The sequence below is a fragment of the Sphaeramia orbicularis genome, chromosome 7, assembly GCF_902148855.1.
Source record: "Sphaeramia orbicularis chromosome 7, fSphaOr1.1, whole genome shotgun sequence".
NCBI lineage: Eukaryota > Metazoa > Chordata > Actinopteri > Kurtiformes > Apogonidae > Sphaeramia > Sphaeramia orbicularis.
This window is the reverse complement of record NC_043963.1, coordinates 15,592,241-15,612,372: the sequence shown is the minus strand read 5'-3', so window position 1 is coordinate 15,612,372 and position 20,132 is coordinate 15,592,241. Positions and strand designations below refer to the sequence as shown.

Sequence of the window (20,132 nt, the reverse complement as noted above, 5' to 3'; positions counted from 1 at the left end):
TAGTGTGGAAGATGAGAAGGGATGAGACCCAAAAGTGCTGGATGCGGTAGTCTGTCAGAGTGTATTACACACCTCAGAGCTAATAGCCAGTTGACAGGACTGCCACTTGTAGCTGCAGAGTCTGTGTGGAGGTAAAGCAACAGTGGCGTCTGCATGGAGGATTTCTGTTGTAAGTGTATGATTGGCTGTCATGGATGGATCTGCTCCATGTTTGTTTGGATTACAATGTGGAATTTAGTTACTCGGAGGCTGACTGTATGGTAAAAGTGCTCACTATCTCCCTTTCCTTGTGTGTATTTGTGTGTTCCAGTCGTGACAGTGACCTCTCTACAATCATCTCCAACCTGCACCACACCAGACAGCACGGCATGCCCGAGGGCCAGTCAGCCTCTGAACACAACAGCAGCAGCACCGGACACTCAGGTAGGCCCCCCCGTCATGTGTTAACACTGTCAAAGGGTAACGACAGTATAAGAACAGTGAGTGAGTTGAGGAACAGCCTGAGCACAGTGTTATAAATGTGCTTTCCTTCTCTGTTGTGTTTCTCCTCTTTCTTTTTTCATCCTTGCTGATGTTCTATCCCCTTTACTTCGCCTGTAACATATGTAATCATTCCATTACCCATTTAATTTACTCTAATTTGTGTGATTGAGGGAATTTAACATAAGCTTATTACTCATTCCTGAAGGTCGCTCTAAAGTTGATTACTTAATGTTCTTCCCACATTTCCTGCCGCACTCCAGGATTTTTGTTAAACCCCCTGTTTTAAATTACCTCTGAATAAATAGCTTTGTTTGCCATTAATCCAGTTTCATGTGAGCAGAAGAAACACGGTGTGTGTGCTAAGCTAAGAGCTTTTCCTACAGCTTATAGACAGAACACAGACAGCATTTAATCACGGCTATTTGTCAAGTAGGTTGTATGAGGATATTGTGCAGCTATCAAAGACATATGGTTGTAAAACTGCCTCTGGATATCACTATTCAGTATTCATTGTACTGTGGATGTTTCTGCCACACTGGCTTAGTTGCACCTGATGTCATTACATATGTTTGTGAGGTACAGCATCCCAACTGTCTTGTACGTTTTCCCTTTATTGCTGAAAGTTTTGAAACGCTGATGCTGGTCTTGAAGTCCTTAGTTTGGTGGGTGGGTATCTGTATTTTTAACTCATCAGTCAGTGTTTTGGATCTTGTAGTATATATAGCATCATATTGTTTGTTTGTTTGTTTGTTTTCTCAGTTGACTTTCTCATGTTGCAACCAGTTTCTATGTAAGTGAATGTATAATTTCTTTAGGTTTTATTACAAAATAAAGGTGAGTTTTTCTTACAGGACATATGCTTGCCAATGTAAATTATTTCTAGAGAGTCAGTACCGTATAATATGTACTTTATGTCTAACTTATGAAAAGAACCTAAGTGCTATTCTATGACCAACCTTCCCCTCACTAACTATATTTATGTGAACATCTCAGTCATTAACGGTACATACACAATACACAATTTCCTGTTTGGTTAATAAAGTATTCTGAATCTGAATACAATAATAGTCTAAATTTAATACAGGTTGTGGAAATGGGGTGTTGTTTTCACATTACAAATTTGACCTTTTTCTCACTGTATGTTGATGATATTCAAATTTTAGGAGCATGCTTTGGACATGTATACAATGCATTTTGAATATCCATCTGAGTTTTGGATTTTCCTACACTTAATGCTCAGTTCAGTACATTATACACAAACTAGCAAGCAAACAGTTTGTAGGGCGAGGGTAGAGATGAACGCCCAAAGAACGGCCCACATTTCTGGTCAAAATGAGAAACACACCTACTTTTAAACAAAAAGAAAGACTTGGATATCAACAGGTTTTTGTATTGAGCAAATATCACAATGCCAGCCTCTTTAAGAAGGTGGTTGAAGGAATGAAATATGAATACTTAAAAGGGGCGTTGCCATAGGACGTATATTAATCGGAATATGCACGGCTGCATGTAAAAATGGAATATTTTGTTCATGTAAACACAAATGCAGTTGCCCTGGTTTCGACCCTGTCTCTTCTTATCCCATTAGCTGGAGGCACAGCAAGTGGCATAATCAGTGCAGACCCAACACCTCCATAGCCTCTCTCTGTGTGCTCATCCCCTCTGTCTGCCAGATTAATTGTCCATACGGTGGCTGTGATATCAGGCAGGGTGGGTGGAAGGTGGAGGGTATTAGACTGCTCAACAGTCAGCCCAACCAGTGTGCTAAGATCCCAGTTTGGGACAGATTTCCACCAAAATACCAGTTAATTGGCTGCTAAAGTTAGCTTTGAGCTTTCAGTTGTAATAATAGAGAAAAAGATAAAAGGATGGATACGGATGGGATGATGAAGGAGGAGGTGAGCAGCATGCGACCTGAGCCAGAGGGGGTCCAAGACCCTAAAATCTGTCCGTTTGAGCATTAAAGGGAGATTTAACAGGCTACGTAAGCAGGTCGCTCAGTGTCTGTAAACAAGTCCAATCCGATCAGCCACTGGCTCTGATTCAGTCTGCCAGTGAAATTAGACGCACACATTAACAAACACACAATTACACACTAATAAAACATTGTTATACAGATGCATGCCCACACTAAATCAACACGGGTTCAACTTTGTGTCCAAACGCATTGGTGGGTGTGATATCTATAAAGTTTTAGAGCGGTGGATTATTTGACTTGGAGATGTACGAGGTGCTAAACACAGCTGTTTATGGTTTGAGTTTACTTTGTGCTGTCTGTCAACTCTCATATTTGACTTATCCTCTGAAAGAGTTCAACAACGAACAATGAGCAGTAGAAATAAAAATAAAGTCTATGTATTAAATACAGTGATTTAAATGGGAGCGAAATTAAGGAGAAGACAAAGACGAGACGAAAACAGAGACTGATGCAGTGATGGAAGAAACATTTGGAAACAGAGACAGAGGAAAGAGAGATGAATGAGTGCGGTGGCGGTATCAGGGGAGGGCAGGCGGCAGCTATGGCGGCGGACGGCCCTGTGTGTAATTGTGTGTGTGCGTGCATGTGTGTGGGTCAGGAGGAAAGGGAAGCAGGCTTGCCGGGTCGTCTCTGCGCCGGAGTGGGCCGTTAATTAAATCTGAGGGACAGACAGGAGGGCTGCCTCCCTCCTTCCCCTCCCCTCTCCATCCCTCCCTCCCTCGTTCGCTCTCTCGCTCCCCAGCCGCTGGCTATTCGGAGGCTCTGTGAGAAGTGGAGGGAGGGAGGGGGAGGATAGAAGGAGGGAGGGAGGGAGCAGGGGCGCCGACGCTGAGAGTCTGGCTGCCTGTAGAGACTGTAAACCGTGGCTCTGCGGTCAGACCGGAGACTCAAACAGGCAGATAAGGTGTTTTTGGACCGCCACTCTCTCTCTCCTCTGCTCGCTGCTCTCAGACTCCCAGAGGCAGTTACAGCCTGTTGGTGTGTGTGTGCGCACGTGTGGTTGGGGGTTGTAGCAGTGGTTTTGGGCTTAAGCACATTTTTGTGTGTGTATTTGTGCATGTGCACCTTCCCGTGTGTGGTTCTAAATGCCTGGTTTTAGATGTTTGCTTGCGTGTGAATCTGCAGCCCAGCGTGTTTGTGCAAGACACAAATGAGAATTGCTTTTAAAGTATTACCAGCCAGTTATTACATGATTAGCACAGAGCAGCAATTGTAAACAAAAGTGAACAGTCCAGGATTTTTGATGATTCTATTAGTTTAGTGGAAAAACGAAAGTCTTGGTAGAACATCCCACTATGTGATAGGGATAGAATCAGACTGCCATAACAGAACAGACAATAGGGTTCTTTTCATAAAAAATTAAGAACTTAAATCCCTCGATGACAAAATTACAAATAAAAATAATAGTTCTTATAGTTTTTCTTATAGGACACCTGAAGGAATAAAAGAAGTTTTAAAATAGACAGCTCAAAACTTTCTGTTGTCTTTTATGTCTGTGCCATACTATCAGTCACAGTTTGGTGCATTTATACTTTAATTTAGATTATTTTATGCATTTCTTTGTAGGAGTTGATATTTTGGTGTGTATAAAACTGCACACCAAGGCAAATTATGTTCAGTTTTTAGTTTTGAAGTGAAAACTATTTCAGTGTAAAAATTAGTGAGGGAAATTCTGAAAATGCTGCTTGTGTAGAATTTCACCCAAACATTTTAATGATGCTTATAAAACTTTAATGGCCTTTAATAAGCTGTGAACAGGGTGCTGAGCATTGTTTTGATAAGAGTATTAATATGCATAGTCTGGCATGAACGGTTGCTTAGCAACAGTCACTGTAAGCGGAAGAAGACAGATGAATGCTGGGATGCCTGAAAAAGTAACAGGACATTATCATTTACAGAGTGAACATGCATCAGGAAGTTTCATTTATAAAAAAAAATGTTTAATAGGCTACTGTATGTTATGTTCCATTTAAAAACACCAGGTTAATATAGACCTATGTGTCTCATTTTATTTTGATGAATTTCTAAAGTTTTTAAAAAGTTAACTATTATGTTATTGGCGTAATCGGATGAAATTAAATGTTACTTCCAACCACAACTCTACAACTGAAAATGTATCTTATTAGTTTTTCATGTGTTATGCAGTTATGGTTGTTTATGTTATTTACCTTAAAGGCAGTTATATTTCAAACCCCAGATTCCTACTCTTCCCTTTTTTTATTCTTTTCCTCCTCTAGTTATGTATGTTTTGCCTCCTTATTTCCTAATTTCTTCTTTCCTGTTGAAATGAGATAGAACAAGACAAACATTGTCACTGTTTGAACATTTGCACATGCTGACAGTGGTGCATCCTCCCCTCAGCATGAGCAGAAGTGCCTCTCTACCCATCTCCATCACCCCCATCCATGCACCCCCCCCCCCACCCCCCCACCCCCTCACCCAGCTGCATCGGCCCGTAAGCCAATCAATGGCAGGGCTTTCAGGGCCGGCGGAGGCCCCGGCGCACGGAGGGGGGATCAATAAGTTATTAGCACCATTCTGTCAGCTGTAATGTGGAGATTGATCGGGGGGCTGCGGCTGGCGGCCCACCCCACATCCCCGCCTGTCACTACCCCCCCCCACACCCCCACCCCCCTCCCCTGCACAGCCCCACACCCGGCCTGATAAAGATGACAGATTAACGGAGTAAGAGAGGAATTAAGGAGTCTGGCTGTCTGAGCTGTCACCACGCTCCATGGGATGGAGAGAAGAGAGGAGGAGGACTAAAGTTTGAGGGAGGAGAGGAAATCAGAGACTAAGAGAGGAAAAAAACAGCTCCTTGCCTGATGGTGAGCCCTGGTAGTGTCACATGAAAGAGAAGTGTTTTAGATCCTGCTGTTTTCTTTCTTTCTCTTTTTTTCTGTTCTCATCCCTCTGTCCCCACAGCAGGAGCTGTGACAGATAAAGACGAGGTTAACTCGTAAGAAAAAGCTGCGGCAGAGTCTCAAAAATGTTGTGTTAAACTTGACCTCTTAAAAAAAATGACCGGCTGACCAGAAAAACAGTAACAGATCAGGATATCCTAGCAACTAGTGCTATTCGCCCCCAATTATTGCACCATTTGACAGCTCAGATTTATTGCCTTCAAGCTAAAATATGACTCCGTAACCACTAATTCCATAGCAATATTAGCAATAAGGTGATAGGGAAAGGCCTGGGGTAGTAAAGTTGACTGTAAGCCCTGTTAGTGGGAGTAAAAGGGTTAGCTAGAAGAGCCCAGGGTTCAGCATTAAAAAGGAGCGCTGGTGCTCTAAGAAGCCCCATTTAATTGGCTTTAAAAGCTTTCCGCCCTCAAATCTCTGGCCCTCGGGCACTCGCTCAGGAGACGCAGTGTCTTGAGTGAGGTCGGCTCAAGAGACAACTCAAGTGTGTGTGTTTGATCATGAGTCTCTAGGTGTGGGGGTAAGCTTGTGAATGTGTGTGTTTGGTGGAAGAGGGAGTTTAACTAATGGGGTTTCTCTCTCTTTGTTATTACACCTTTAATAGGATAGATGGAGACTTTTTAAAGGAACACTGAAAGAGACTGACTGAACATTATTTGGAAATGGGGGGGGGGGGGGGGGATAAGATCATAAATGAGACAGGGGAAACTGAAAAGTGTCGTGTGTGTGTGTGTGTGTGTGTGTGTGTGCATGTGTGCTGGTCCATTAACCCCCCCTCTTTGCCCTCCCACCCACACTATCTCTTTGGGGTGGTATAGGGAGTGGATCTCCTCAGGACCTGAGAGGCAACATCAAACACTGGATCATTAGTGAACCTCCTCCCTCTCTCTTTCTCTGTTGCTCTCTTCTTTCTCATTTACTCGTTCACCCTTTCATCAACACTAGGGCTTTTTCTTCTTCTTCTTCTTCTTCTTCTTCTTCTTCAGCAGTCCAACAAAATCCTCTGAGTCCTCTTTAAATCTTTCACTTTCCTCTCACTGTCTATCTGTGTCTTGTTATACAGAAGAAAGACCATAAGTTGGGCGGTAGGTTAAAGGTTAAAGGCCAGACTCTTACTTCAGCTTTACAACTCTGTTGTTGACTGTTTGCCCGTCGCCATGGTAACAACAATATCAGTAGTGGACACATGACAGAAATCGCCAAATGTTGTTTGCTTGCTACGAAATTATTTTTTTTATACCCCTGTTTATTGTTTCTCCGTGCTGTTTACACATGCTGTGCAAATGATGAAAAATTGCTTTGTTGAAAAAGAGAGACAGAGGGAGAGAAGAACAATTCTCCTTGAGGGTGGAAAAAAACACACCCCCATCCCTAAAAATATGCACATAGAAGTGAGAGAGAAAGTGATGTAGGGTGGTGGTGGTGGGGGGGCAAGGGAAGCAGTTGCTGTTGTGGCTTGGCTGTCTGTGTGAGGAAGAAAGAGAGAAAACAGAGGTGCATGAAAGAAAAAAAAAAAAGAAAAGACAGAAGAAGAGATAGAGCAATGACAAACGGCTTTTTCCTTCCTGCTGGCACTGCATGCAATGTGCTCTGCATCCCCTCCCTCTCTGATTAGGCCTGTATTGATTTGAGGTGTGTTTGAGGAGGGGGTGGAGGTGAGGCGGCGGGCGGGCGGGAAGGAAGAGAGGGATGAGAGGGGAGGAAAGGAGGAGGAGACAGTAGGGGGTGCTGTAATTGTACACTAGATGCTCCTCTTTGGTGGCAGGAGAGGAGGTAGAGGGGAGGAGGAGGATGAGGATGAGGAGGAGGAAGAGGAGGAGGAAGGGAGGGTGTTAATGGGAGAAGAGAGAGCTCCTGATGGGAGGATGGTTCCAACACTCATAGAGGAGGAAGGAGAGGGAAGGAAACAGATGGAGGAGTGAGACGAGAAGATCAGAAGTATGTTAAGGAGACAGAGAAGGAGAAGGGGACGTGGCCGATGTGGAGAAATAAAAAGTAAAATAAATAAAGACATGATATAGACATAATGTAGGCTGAGAGGAATTTCTCGAGAAACTGAGAGGCTCTGGTGCACTTTTAAGTTCACTCTGAAGCTTTTGTGCCAACATCTGGAAAAAGAGAAGAAAGAGAAGAAGAGGGAGAGGAAGAACAGTGATAACACTTGAGGACAGGCTGTTGGAAAGGAGTGCTGGACGAGACACTGTGAGACAGAGTCCTCCCCTCACCCTTAGATAGACAGACACACACACACACACACATACGCACACGTAAACGAGCTAGGCAGATCTGTCATCCACGGCAGTGCAGGCCCCTCTCATCTTTGACAGAACAGGCACATCTCCAGACGCCCGTGGCTTGCTTCACTCGCTCTGTTTCTCTCTTTCTCTCAACCTATCACAGTTTTCTCCTTGGCTCTTTCCCTCTTTCCCTTTCCTTGTTCTGCATTTCCAAAGCAGCCATCATGTATACAGGTACACACAGAGCAAAGAGGCTATATCACACTTTTACTTGACTCTTTCACTTATGCACTTTTCTTTTTCTGTGTGTTTGCAGATGACCTTCTAGGCAAGAGGAGAAGCTTCTCTCCCAACAGCAGCAGCGAGTGTCCCACTGATAGCAAGAAGTCACGTAGCGTTTCCCCGAAAGGTAAGATGGTGTGTGTGTAAGGTGTGTTTGTGTTTGGTGGTGATACAGTTCCACTCAGACGTGCAGCCTTTTTTCTGAAGGGTTAAAGGGGGGAAAAGAAGAAGAAGGAGGCAGGGAGGGAGGGCGATGAAGGTGGTAGAGGCTACAGAGCAAAGGAAAACATGAAATTATATGCTGTTGGTTTAGCTGCTGGTGGTTGCATTGTCAGACCACATGAAAACTCATTCATATGAATCGGGCTTCTCTGAGAAGGCACAGTGAGTGGTCATGCAGGGCACTTAAAGGTAGAGGAAGCAATACCTGAGGAAGACTGTTGATATTTGAAGACAACATCCAAAGAAACACACGCCTCCCTTCAGCAGCTCCACCTCCTACATTTAGATCCCTTCTATCATATGCATGAAAAGAGCCTCTTGGATCACAGTATAGAGGTGTATTGGATTAGAATTGTTTATCCAACCTTTAAACAGCGAAAAAATTGGATGCAGCACCTGGAAAAACATCAAACACAGTCATATACATATACGCAAATAGAGGCTTTTGGACCAAACAGTTCTGTGAAGTCCCTGAGAGCTTTTATTTTGGCTTTTTTTTTTACTCAATAATAGCAATATACGGAACTGACATAATACCCAGGTAGCAGCTGGTTCTTCAGTTGTTAACGTCTGCTCTTTGACAAGTTCAGATCACGTTGAATTTCCTGTGTTGTGTTCAAGCTCAATAAAGCCTAGACTTAACTGTCAGTCAACAAGTTTTGTGCTTCTCCATCATTTTGTAAGACTAGAGCTGAGCGGTAAAGTTAAACCCGGTTATGCTAGTGTCTTATAATCTTGATTAAATTTGCTGTACTTGACACTTAAAGGAGTGATACTTTGCTTTTTTAAATGGAGTTATGCATTTTACAACATTTCCCTGTGATCTACATAAATTGTAAATGCTATGCTTGGGTCTGAATTCTTCTTTAATTCAACTCCACAAGTCCATCTTCAACAATATTTTTGAGTAATGACACCAGAAAGGTCGTTTTGAGCGCTGGCCCTTTAAATGAAAATGAGCCACTTCATGCCCCACCCCCTCCAGGTTGTTGGCTGTGCTGCTCTGTCCCGTTCAACCGACAACTGATTATTTTAAGTAATCGGCTCAAAGTTTGGACATATTTTCAGTATGGACTACAATCGCTGCTGCTGATAAACAATTATGTCGTACTCAGAGAAATGTTCGTCGGAAGTCTTGACCTAATATGTGCAAATGTTGTTACCTAACTAGTTATAAAACGTAACAAATTAAGAAGGAACTGAAACAGGTTGTAGAAATCCACTCGATTTTTGCCGGAATGAATATAAAGATAGCTTTGCAGCACCTGGAGGGTTCAAATTCAGACTTTTTGAACTATTAGGATCCAAATACACAAATAAATGAACCAAAGACTAATAAAAGTGGGTTTAGCAAAATATGACCCCTTTAAGGTTTCTCCTGTGATGGGACAATACCCTTCCAGAAAGAGGAGCTGAAAACAGACCCTCAAAACTGCATTCTAAGAATTGCAATTATCCATAAAAAAACCTGGAATTTCCTGACAGTTCTTAGAAGTACGAAAAAGTTCATACCATCTGAATTTGCCTAATGTCACCAGAAAGACTTAAGTCTATTTTTTTTTTTTTTTTAGTTTATTCCAAACATACACTTTAATTTGCCTTAATAACACGAGTAGAGCATAAATAACAGACGTTGATAAAACACACCTTGACAAGATAATGCCTCTGTAGTGATGCAATCCGGTTACCGTCGTCTATTATTCATATCTTTCTTATGTGGCGTGAAACCGGGCGCCCGGCGTGGAGCCAGTGTGACCACTGTCCTGTCCCTCCGGGCTGCTGAGGAAGACTTCCTGACTGATGCATTATATAGCAGGCGAAACCAAGGGCAGCTCACCACACATCCATCTCGGCAGATACACACAAACACACACAATCCAGGAGCGCACAGCGAGCCAAATCTCATCTAACCCCGTACACACTCACAGTATAGACATCTAGTTTAGACATACATAGACATATTATTGATTATTAAACATATCAGCGATTTTGCAAAGCTTAAATTGTGTAGAAATAGATTAGAGCCTATTTGTTTGCGTGACCTTTGACCGACCGCTGTCCTGCCCGGAGCCTTCTAGGTCTCTGTTCAAGAGAAGCACTCATTCCTGGCCATTATAGTCTTACTCAGACTGAACATGGCTTCTGAAAGATGTATGGGTTTATGTAGGAGTGTATTTGTGTGAGGGCGAGTGTGTAGTGTGTAGTGGCGTCCTTTTAAGGCAAATGGCGTGCGTTTTTATTTTGACTTTGTGGTCTTGTGTATCTCAGAGTCTGTGTGGTTTTGGCTTTTAAAGCAAACAGTCCCCGTTTATGCCTTGTAGATATTCCTCCTTTGCTGAGTATTTGCATAAGGGAGGCAGATAAGGAAGATAGTGTTTAGAGCAAGTGTGTATGCGTTTGTGTATGTGCCACCCGCCGCCCGGAGAAGTGCGTTTAAGCCTTTTCAAAACACTGTTGATCCAGTGTCTTAACCTTGATCTCTGTCCACACCCAAACCCTGACACTGCACCTGAGTGTGTGTGTTATCTTTGCATACTACATCTTCTTGCCTCTGAGTTTGGCAACAGATACTATCCCTTAATGACAAATGCAGGTGGAGAAATAAATTGAGAGCGAGCGAGCGCCGGAGAGGATAGTGGATGGATAGAGCCGCAGAGGTTGGCTGCCGCTGCGTAAATGATGTCTGTTTTTCTTTCTGTTGCGAAGTCGGCACCCCCGCTGTGTTTAGAGAGCGAGAAAACTTTAGACAGGCACAGACTAGTTGCGCACACACACAAACCCATGCAACCGCATACACTGGAGGACCTTGGGTGGATTAGCTGGAGCTTGGCGGTGGAGACAGGGATGCTTGCGTGTTTGCTTCCTCCCCCGCCAACACCACCTCTACCCCACCTCCGCTCCTCAGCGCCACTCCTGCTCGCCTGCCCGGGGCCAGGCTCAGGTTTCAATAAGAAGAAGGGAGGTAAAAATAACCCCTGCTTTCCTCTGCTCCTGCCTCCTGCCTCCTCCCACCTCCTTCTCCTCATCCTCTTTCTCCCACTTCTAACTCCCCAACCACCTCCCCGTTTCCCCACCACCACCCTCACCTTAGATCATGTTACTATTGACAGAGAGAGGGAGGAGGGAGGTCAGAGAGAGAGATTAAGTGTGGGGACTGACAGCTAGATAGATATCATACACCACATCATCTTCACAACACCTTAAACACAGCACAGTGTTACTGCACGCCAACACACACACACACAGTAGCCAGCTGAGAGTTTTTGTTCTTTCTTTGTTTTTTCTCATAGTCTGCACTGGATACTGTTTAAAAAAAACCATAAAAACAGCAAAACAACCCTCCTCATAACCTCTCGTCCCATGCTTCTGTTAGCACTGCTACATTTTCCGTCAGAGAAGTGGTGAGTTCACGCTAGGGTCAGGCTCAGGCCATTAACAATGCATGCCTGTGTGTGTATAGCTACATCTGAAAAGGCTTCCACTCCATAAGTGCCCCGTCCGTGATGAATGCGTGTACATGTATACGTTTTTGCTGACTTGTTAGTGAGATTGTATGTCACAGAATGTGGTAATCATCATCATATAATGTGAGTTAGTAGGTGTATTAAAAATAATCTCGATAATTTATTCTTTTGGGTTAGTGTTTACAATGGCTGTGTGGGCTATTTTTCATAGACACATTAAAATGGGCTGATGTGGGTGATCACTGATGTACAGTCGCGGAAAAAAGTATGAGACCACCCCTTGTTTTCTTCAATTTCTTGTTCATTTTAATGCCTGGTACAACTAAAGGTACATTTGTTTGGACAAATATAATGATAACAACAAAAATAGCTCATAGGCGTTTCATTTCAGAGCTGATATCTATCCATTTTCCATGGTTTTCTTGATAATAACCAAAATCCCTTCAGTTCTTACATCAATAGCTATGGCATTGTACTGGCAAAACAGTGCTTTTAGGCATTCCATGTTTTCTATTCTGTGTGTTTTAGTCACATGATACGCACAGGAGTTGGTACGTGATTGTATAACCATTGTTTTTGATGACTTTTGATGGTCTAATAATTTTTTCCGCGACTGTATCAGTATGGGTACCTGTTTTCCAATTAGCTGATACCAAAAGATGCCTAGTTTCTTAATTTAAGCTGTGTATGTGTTTATTTCTTTGTAGTTATTCACATATATAAGTGAAATCGGGGACTTGTTCACTGATGTTCGACTCATTGAAAATGAACTTGTAACTCTTAATTTATTTAACTGCAAAACTGAGAGCTGATGTCCTGCCCTTCTGCTCGTGCCCCATGGGACTTCAACGCAGGGAAAAAACTGCAAGCAGTGTCAATTTTTCCCCCCAGATGATTTATACTATTATTTACATATGATGTTTGTCATTTTACAAGTCTAGAATCTCGCAGTTTGCTGTAAAAACTTTTATCACACTATAATAATAATACAATTTTATTTATAACGCACTTTTCGTTCAGTGAATCTCAGACAGAGAGAGAGATGAAAATACGTAGGCAGAAAGTCTACACACCCCTATCTGCAGAGATCTCATCATTGTAAGGGTCTTTCTTTCAGTTTTTTTTTTTTTTTTTTTTTTTTTTTACTTCCCTTGCAAAGAACAAAGTGAAGTGTGCCAAGTTTTCAACCTTTTGGTGGTGCTGTTGATGACATATATCATTTGTATATAATAACAGATGCAGTCCACTGAGCTGTTCCACACAAAACTAGTTGTTACTTTACTATTTTTACAACTTGAGATTGTCTTGACTTGTAAAATTATATTTTAAATTGTATATGGAAATGGGTGGCACAGCTGGTGTTGGCTCTTCTTTTATTTAGCTCTTGTCATTGGCTGATATTGATATTTTTTCCCAGCATTTAGTCTCATGAAGCATAACGGAAGGGGCGGGACTTCGGCTCTCTGTGCCTCACATCCACAACATATATTTGTCAGATGTGTTTGAGAGATGACTGAAAAACTGTGACATTGACACTGGCTGATGCCGTCAACATAAAATACTTTTTCTTTCCTAATATCGGTATTTGGCTTTGACGCCAAAAATCCACTGGCCTGCATCTAAAATACACCTGTTTCTGCATCATGTTCCTGAATACCTTAGTTTGTGTTGTTGTTGTTTAGTGCGGATACGGTGTAGAGGAAACTAAACTAATGCTAATTTCCTGAACAGCAGTGACGAATATTAGACCTCACTAATATGCTGTATGTTTACACCTAGCATCCCCATTACTCTGGCCTTTATGATCCCTAAAATGGAGACTTTTGGAAATTCTACTGACCCTCATTTAGTTTGTAAACTCCAATGCTGTGTTGTGTGAATGGACCGAAATGGAGACTTTTGGAAATGATGACTAATGACGTTACGATGTATTCAACCCTGATTCATTGTGACCCTTTTTGGAAGGAAACAAGACATCAGCCTTGACAATCAGTTATCAGCTCTGATACTGAATTACAGGCAATTCTGTGTTGGTTGTCTCTTTCCAGCAGCTGTTGTGTTCCATTCTGCATTTTGTCGTGCTACCACTGACTCATGTTCGCAGCAAGTGAGCTGTTATTGTGCAATTTGTGACGACTCCCCGTGTCCAGCGCCATTATCAGTCCTTGTGTTTGATGCATGTTGGAACAGAGATTATTTATAAAACTTTGCTAAAATGCTTATTTTCAAATGAGAACATATTCGGGTCTATGCAGAGGAGGTGACTGTTTACATTACCAACCTGCTTACAGTTTTCTGTCTTCAGTTTAGTAGTGTCCAAAAATGCCATTTTCAGTTTTAGTCTTTAGATTCCTTAAAGGGGTCATATTTTGCTAAACCCACTTTTAATAGTGTTTGGTTCATTTATTTGTGTATTTGGACCCTAATAGTTCATAAAGTTTGAATTTGAACCCTCCAGGTGCTGCAAAGCTATTTTTATATTCATTCTGGCAAAAATCGAGTGGTTTCTACAACCCGCTTCAATTTCTTCATAATTTGTTACGTTTTTCAACTAGTTACGTCACAACATTTGCACATATAAGGTCAAGGCTTCCAATGAGCATTTCTCTGAGTAACAATAATTGTTTATCAGCAGCAGCGGTTGTAGTCCATACTGAAAATATGTCCAAACTTCGAGACGATTACCTTAAATGTTCAGTTGTTGGTTGTATTAACGAACACAAGTGGTTGAACAGGACAGAGCGCATGGTCAACAACCTGGAGGGGGTGGGGTGTGAAGTGGCTCATTTGGATTTAAAGGGCCAACGCTCAAAACGACCTTTCTTCTGTCATTATTCAAAAATAGGGTTGAAGATGGACCTGTGGAGTTTAATTAATGAAGAATTCAGACCCAAGCAGAGCATTTACACTTTATGTAGACCACAGGGGAATGTTTTAAAATGCATAATTCCATTTAACAAAACAAAATATCACTCCTTTAAAAAGCTGAGACCCCTGGCTGCCATTTGCAGTGATTTGAAGCTGTATGGTAAATGATATGGGGGAGAATATGGACCTCCATTAATGCATAAGGCAGTAAGTCACTCATTTGCTGACAGGATGGTTTAGTGTTGTTGCGTTAATAGCCTTGTGTTTTACAGCGCACAGCTGCAAGTCAGTATTTATCCCCTGATGAGTTGGATATCGATGGCTGCTGATTGGTCATAATATGTGTCTCCTTCCTCTCTGCAGAGAACTCCCAGAGCCCGGTGGTGGAGGCAGGCGGCAGCCACGGCCACATGAGCCCTGAGGAGCACTACAGACGCATGATGTCGGCACTCAGCGAGCAGGGATCTTATGAGGAGCAGCAGCAACGTCTTTACCAGCTGGCGAGCAGCATGGGTCTGCCTGGCCACGGTCAGTCCACACACTGTTGTGTTTATGTATGTGGGGGCTTCATCAGAGACATTCAGAGTGGGAGGAGTCAGTATTATTGGGCATTCTGGTTAGACGGTGTTAGTGAGTAGAAGATGGAACAAATCCAAAGACTGAATGGCATTAAAAAAATAGCAGCTGTTTGAGAACATGTGTTTGTGATTCAAAAGCCAAACGTACAAGACGCGGTACATAAAAACGTTTGTACAGAACTACAGCTTTCAAGGAGGAAAACATCCCAACTCTTTACTGAAAATTCACAGGCTTCAAATAGTTTACTTATGGATTCTGTCAATTTTGGAAGGAATGGTGCCGAGTTTGGTTGCCAGCTGCAACAACAAAGATTTCTGGATTCGTTACAGCTCTAATTAGCACTTGTGCTTGACTTTATCTCTACAGCAACAAAGTCTGAGGCTCACAGGTAACGTTTACAGTAAAAAAAATATGTAATATCAAGTCACATCATTAATACTGACAGCCCTACCATTAATAGGGTTGAAGATACATACAATACAGCTCAGTATGTTGAGATAATATTGGGAGTGTCATAAAGTCAAAGTATAGAGAACACACTATCAGATGTTAAAAAAAAAAAAAAAGTCAATTAGCTGATGATAGATGCTGCTGTCTTTCAGTCAGGGGTGTAAATACAACAAAAAATTAACCAGTGTTTACCATGGATCTTTGCATATTAAGTATTAATTGAAATTAATAGCCTTTTTGAGAATTGAGGTAGTTTCACAAAACATATGCATCATATTTCTAGTCTACTTTCTTTCACTCATAACAATTAGCACCTTATAATGATAAATATTCCATCAGATGCCGAAGTTTCTGTTACGAGGAACACTGAATATAATAACAGAAAACAGTGAAAAGTGATGAAGGACCTCTAAATAACCAGGAACTCCTCCATCCTGTAATCATTTAATGTGTTGGTTTAATGAATTTGGATCTGAGGATAGTGACAGTGTTCAGATTTACTCCTGCGTACATTTGATTTTTAAACCCAGAATATAATTTCTGATTCTACTAGAAAGAACTGAATCTTGAAAGATCCACAGATGCTGTTGCTTTAGTTTTTTCAGTTTTTGAAGTTGGAAACTTGAGATTTACTTCAAACCAAAAGAACTTCCTTTGGAGGCGCTTCAGCAGCTTCTATAAAAAACACATACTCCATCACCTGTCACCAAGTCACTGAGATGCAGTCCTACTTTGTAACCCCAGTGTGTTGCACTGTATTCTGGGTACCATGTTCAAGTGTGCCACACTCCTGCCATTGTAAAACCCCAGCCGTGGAGACGGCTGACATTTCTATTTGCAGTGCTTGCCCACCCAGTGTCAATGTGTCACTCAGGGTGATTTCTGACCACCATGGCTCTCCGTGTTAACAACACCCACAAGCCTTTGCATGCATCAACGCCACAATTGATCCGGGGGCTCTTATTGGCCGCTTGCCAGCCCTCTAAATCTTCCAACACTGTGGAAACCACCAGTGTGTCCCAGTTTTTCTCAATTTCAACAGACACATAAAATTTACTGGTTTTAGCTTGAGAGAATTGTAGTTTGAAAGGGAGAAACAGAAAATGAGAAAACTTGCCTCGTTTCAGTTTTATAAGTTGGCTCTATATTCATTTCACTGTGGCTGCCATTAAATTTTAACCTTTTCTCACATTTTTGTATAGAATGTAACATTAAGTCTTAGCAGTGTTTATGAGCTCTTTTGCAGTAGCATAAATCCAATCGATGCCCTGGCTGAATTGTAGTTTGAGCTACTTTTATTTTTATTTGATTAGTAATGATTTTTAATTGCTGGCTGCAAATTTAGGGGGCGAAGCCTATAAACGCTTTAATAGCCTTTTCCCTGTGTCTTAGAGGAGTTAGAGGCAAGATGCAGTGCATTGTGGGGGTTTTATGACCCAGGGTGCAGTCTGATCGCTGGCTTCCTTTCCCAGAAGCCTTGCTGGTATGAGGCAGACGTTGTGGCGCACTACAGACATACCGCTGCCTTTCTTCACTTCCACATTCCAGATTGTTTGATTGTTTCCACACTATCCTCTATTCTGCACACGTCCAGTCTTCTTCCAAGTCGGGCTTAAAAGCTTTCTATGAGTAGAAGACGAGACGGACACAGGGAGCAGGAGAAAAAAGCTTCTAAGGGAAGGAAAATGAGGGAGAGAAGAGTGTGAATCAAGAGGACACAAATAAAATACAAGTTTACAGTTATTAATGATGCTTTTGGACACACATTGTATGAATCTGATGAAAGTGTGTCTACATCCACTGTTGTGTTTGTCTCTCAGATCCTGTAAGTGGACGGGCATCACAGCTTTTGCCAGCACTCCTCGACAGCCAAGTCTTTGGTGTTGCTAATATTTTCTTTTCTTCCACACCTGGCTACTTCCTCCAACTGTTTATGTAGAAAACTTATTCTAACACTACCCCCACATCCTCCTTTTCTCTAATTAACAGTTGGAGCTTGTTAAGAAAGTGACACTCACACACAAACAGTCTCAGAGGCGGGACACAGGGACGGCTGTTTTGTCCCTGGAGAGACTGACGTGGATCTGTGCAGCGAGAGCCCCTTGACATTGACCTGGTCTAGGATGGGCCCCCGTGGCCCCTTGCTCCCTTGTCCATGGGCCTCCACCGGCACCACCTCCTCGTCTATACATCTCCCTCTCAAGCACTGCTTTTATACCCCTTCCCCTCCTTTTCCTTACCCCCACCTCCAACACTCCCTTTAGCCTTGGTCCCTGCAGAGCATCCTTTCATGTGTTTGAAGTGTAGGGCACAGAAAATGAAAGTGTGTGCGTGGAAGAGGTGGGGGTGAGGAGGAACTCTGTGTGTGGATGTGTGCATGAATGTGTAGGTGCAAGGTGTTGTTTGAGTGGTCCTCTCTGGACCTGATGGGCAAAAGAAGAGTTGGGAAGGGCGGCGGGGTAGGGGGGCTGAAACTCGGGGGTGGAGGGGTTGTAGAATGGCCAGGAGGGCTTTCCCTCCCTCTTCATATGATGAAAGGAGAGCGAGGGAGAAGAGAGAAAGAGAGGTGGGGGTAAAGATCCAGATGAAAGTGAAGGGAGGGGAGGGATGGAAGGGGCGTTCTTCTGTTTTGTCTCCTACAGTTTGGTCTGATTTGAAACATGAGGCTGTACACAACATCTCTTTAAAGTCTGTGAAAGGGAAATTCAGTGATTTGATTCTGGAAAATAATTGCTGAAAACATATGAAAAGGTAATGAACTATGCAGTGCTGAAGGGTGGAGCGGAGCGCTAACTGTTTGTCATCATTTTTGTTTTATGGATTTTTTGGGCGGGCTAGAAATAATAGACCAACGACGCACTGTAGCAATATTTCGCATGACCCCCCCCTATAATGTTATGAATGTAGACCACGTTAGTATGAGTGGTTTTCCTGGTCAATTGCGAGTCTTTGTTGTTTTGTTATGTACAAATGTGAGGCAAAATTCTGGCAACACAAAAAAAACATTTTACAAATTTAAAAACCAAATAACTTGTATTTATATCAATGACGCCAAAATACAGTGTTTTTGAAGAAGGTGAAGTTTACATTTATTTTTCAAAGGGACAGTGCATATTAATAAACACAATATGTGCCAATGTGCAAGATTATAGCCGAGGCTAATTTCCATCTTTAGCCCCTACATACAACAAAGTTCACATAAAAACAGTATGATCCAGTGCACGCATTCAACTGACAAATAAAACACATTATACATTTATGCTACTTTGTACACAACATACATACATACACACATAATTTCAGACTGCCAGATGACTTTATATGATATTGTGGAGGCAGGTTTGATTGTCCAATAACCATGATTTTAGAGAGAAACATCTAATTTTAACAATTAAGGAGCAACTAATATTCCAAGAACATTATATTATACATATAAATGTTAAAAATAAATCATAGGCTACTATCTTCTTTCCTTAAATAGCAGCTAGTGCTTTTATTTACCTCAGCTGCAGAAGGTGCCAGACCTTTATTTGAAGGAGGTTTGAATCAGGCAGGTCTTTATTTCTAAAATCCTCTGTTTAATAAGTAGAAATGGTTATACTGAGTACAAAATCTCTTTTCAATCTTGTGTTGATAAAATTAGCACAATGCACTTTTCTACTAATGCAACACTTCCTTACCCATTACAAATTAAAATCCGTCTAGAGTTTCAGTGGATTGGATGTATTCATTGCTGATCAGAGCTTTAATTATGTAAATGTCTTCCTGTTGCACTTGTAAGTTTCTACTAATGACATTTTCACAGGAAAAGTAAGACGCACAGCAATGACTGAGATCTGGCAATACCACGTTAGGACACTGATCTAGAACAACAGGGTTGAAAGCAGTCGCGGAAAAAATTATTAGACCATCAAAAGTCATCAAAAACAATGGTTATGCAATCAAGTACTAACTCCTGTGTGTATCATGTGACTAAAACAGACAGAAAAGAAAACATGGAATGCCTAAAAGCACTGTTTTTGTCAGTACAATGCCATAGATATTGATGTAAGAACTGAAGGGATTTTGGTTATTATCAAGAAAACCATGGAAAATGGATAGATATCAGCTCTGAAATTAAACTCTTATGAGCTATTTTTATCATTATATTTGTCCAAACAAATGTACCTTTAGTTGTACCAGGCATTAAAATGAACAAGAAATTGAAGAAAACAAGGGGTGGTCTAATATTTTTTTCCACGACTGTATTGTTGAATGTATCAGTTAAATTTGTAGAAGTCGACTTTATGCTCAACTGACAGTGCATTTTATAACAATCATCAAATGTTTATCCAGATAATTTTTTTACTCTTTATCTGTACATGTTGACCCTTGACCCTGACCATTATTACAGGCCTGGCTTGTAATTGACTCCTGGTTTTTATGTTAGGAAATGCCTATCCAAAGTTGTATGTATAGTTATGAGAACATGAATACATTTTGTTCTATACTGTCTATTGATATTGATAACATAACTTCATTTGGCTAATTTATGCATACGACATACAACTGTGTCAGGTCATTGTCCTCTGACTGATGAATTAAACATGTCTGTCTGTAAAAGTCATATAAAGCTTTAGACAGACTATCCCCTGGGTCTATATGTCTA

At 41.7% G+C, this 20,132-nt stretch overlaps 1 protein-coding gene across 3 annotated transcripts in view; it reads left to right on the top strand.

Annotated features, from left to right (window-relative positions):
• The window catches only part of samd11 (sterile alpha motif domain containing 11), a 67,615-nt gene that overhangs the window by 23,967 nt on the left and 23,516 nt on the right, over positions 1-20,132 (top strand). For all 3 annotated transcript variants that reach the window (XM_030139063.1, XM_030139062.1, XM_030139064.1), the window contains exons 4-6: positions 311-423; positions 7,936-8,028; positions 14,819-14,983. In XM_030139063.1, the coding sequence (XP_029994923.1) occupies positions 311-423; positions 7,936-8,028; positions 14,819-14,983 (371 nt within the window). The remainder of the gene's footprint in view (positions 1-310; positions 424-7,935; positions 8,029-14,818; positions 14,984-20,132) is intronic.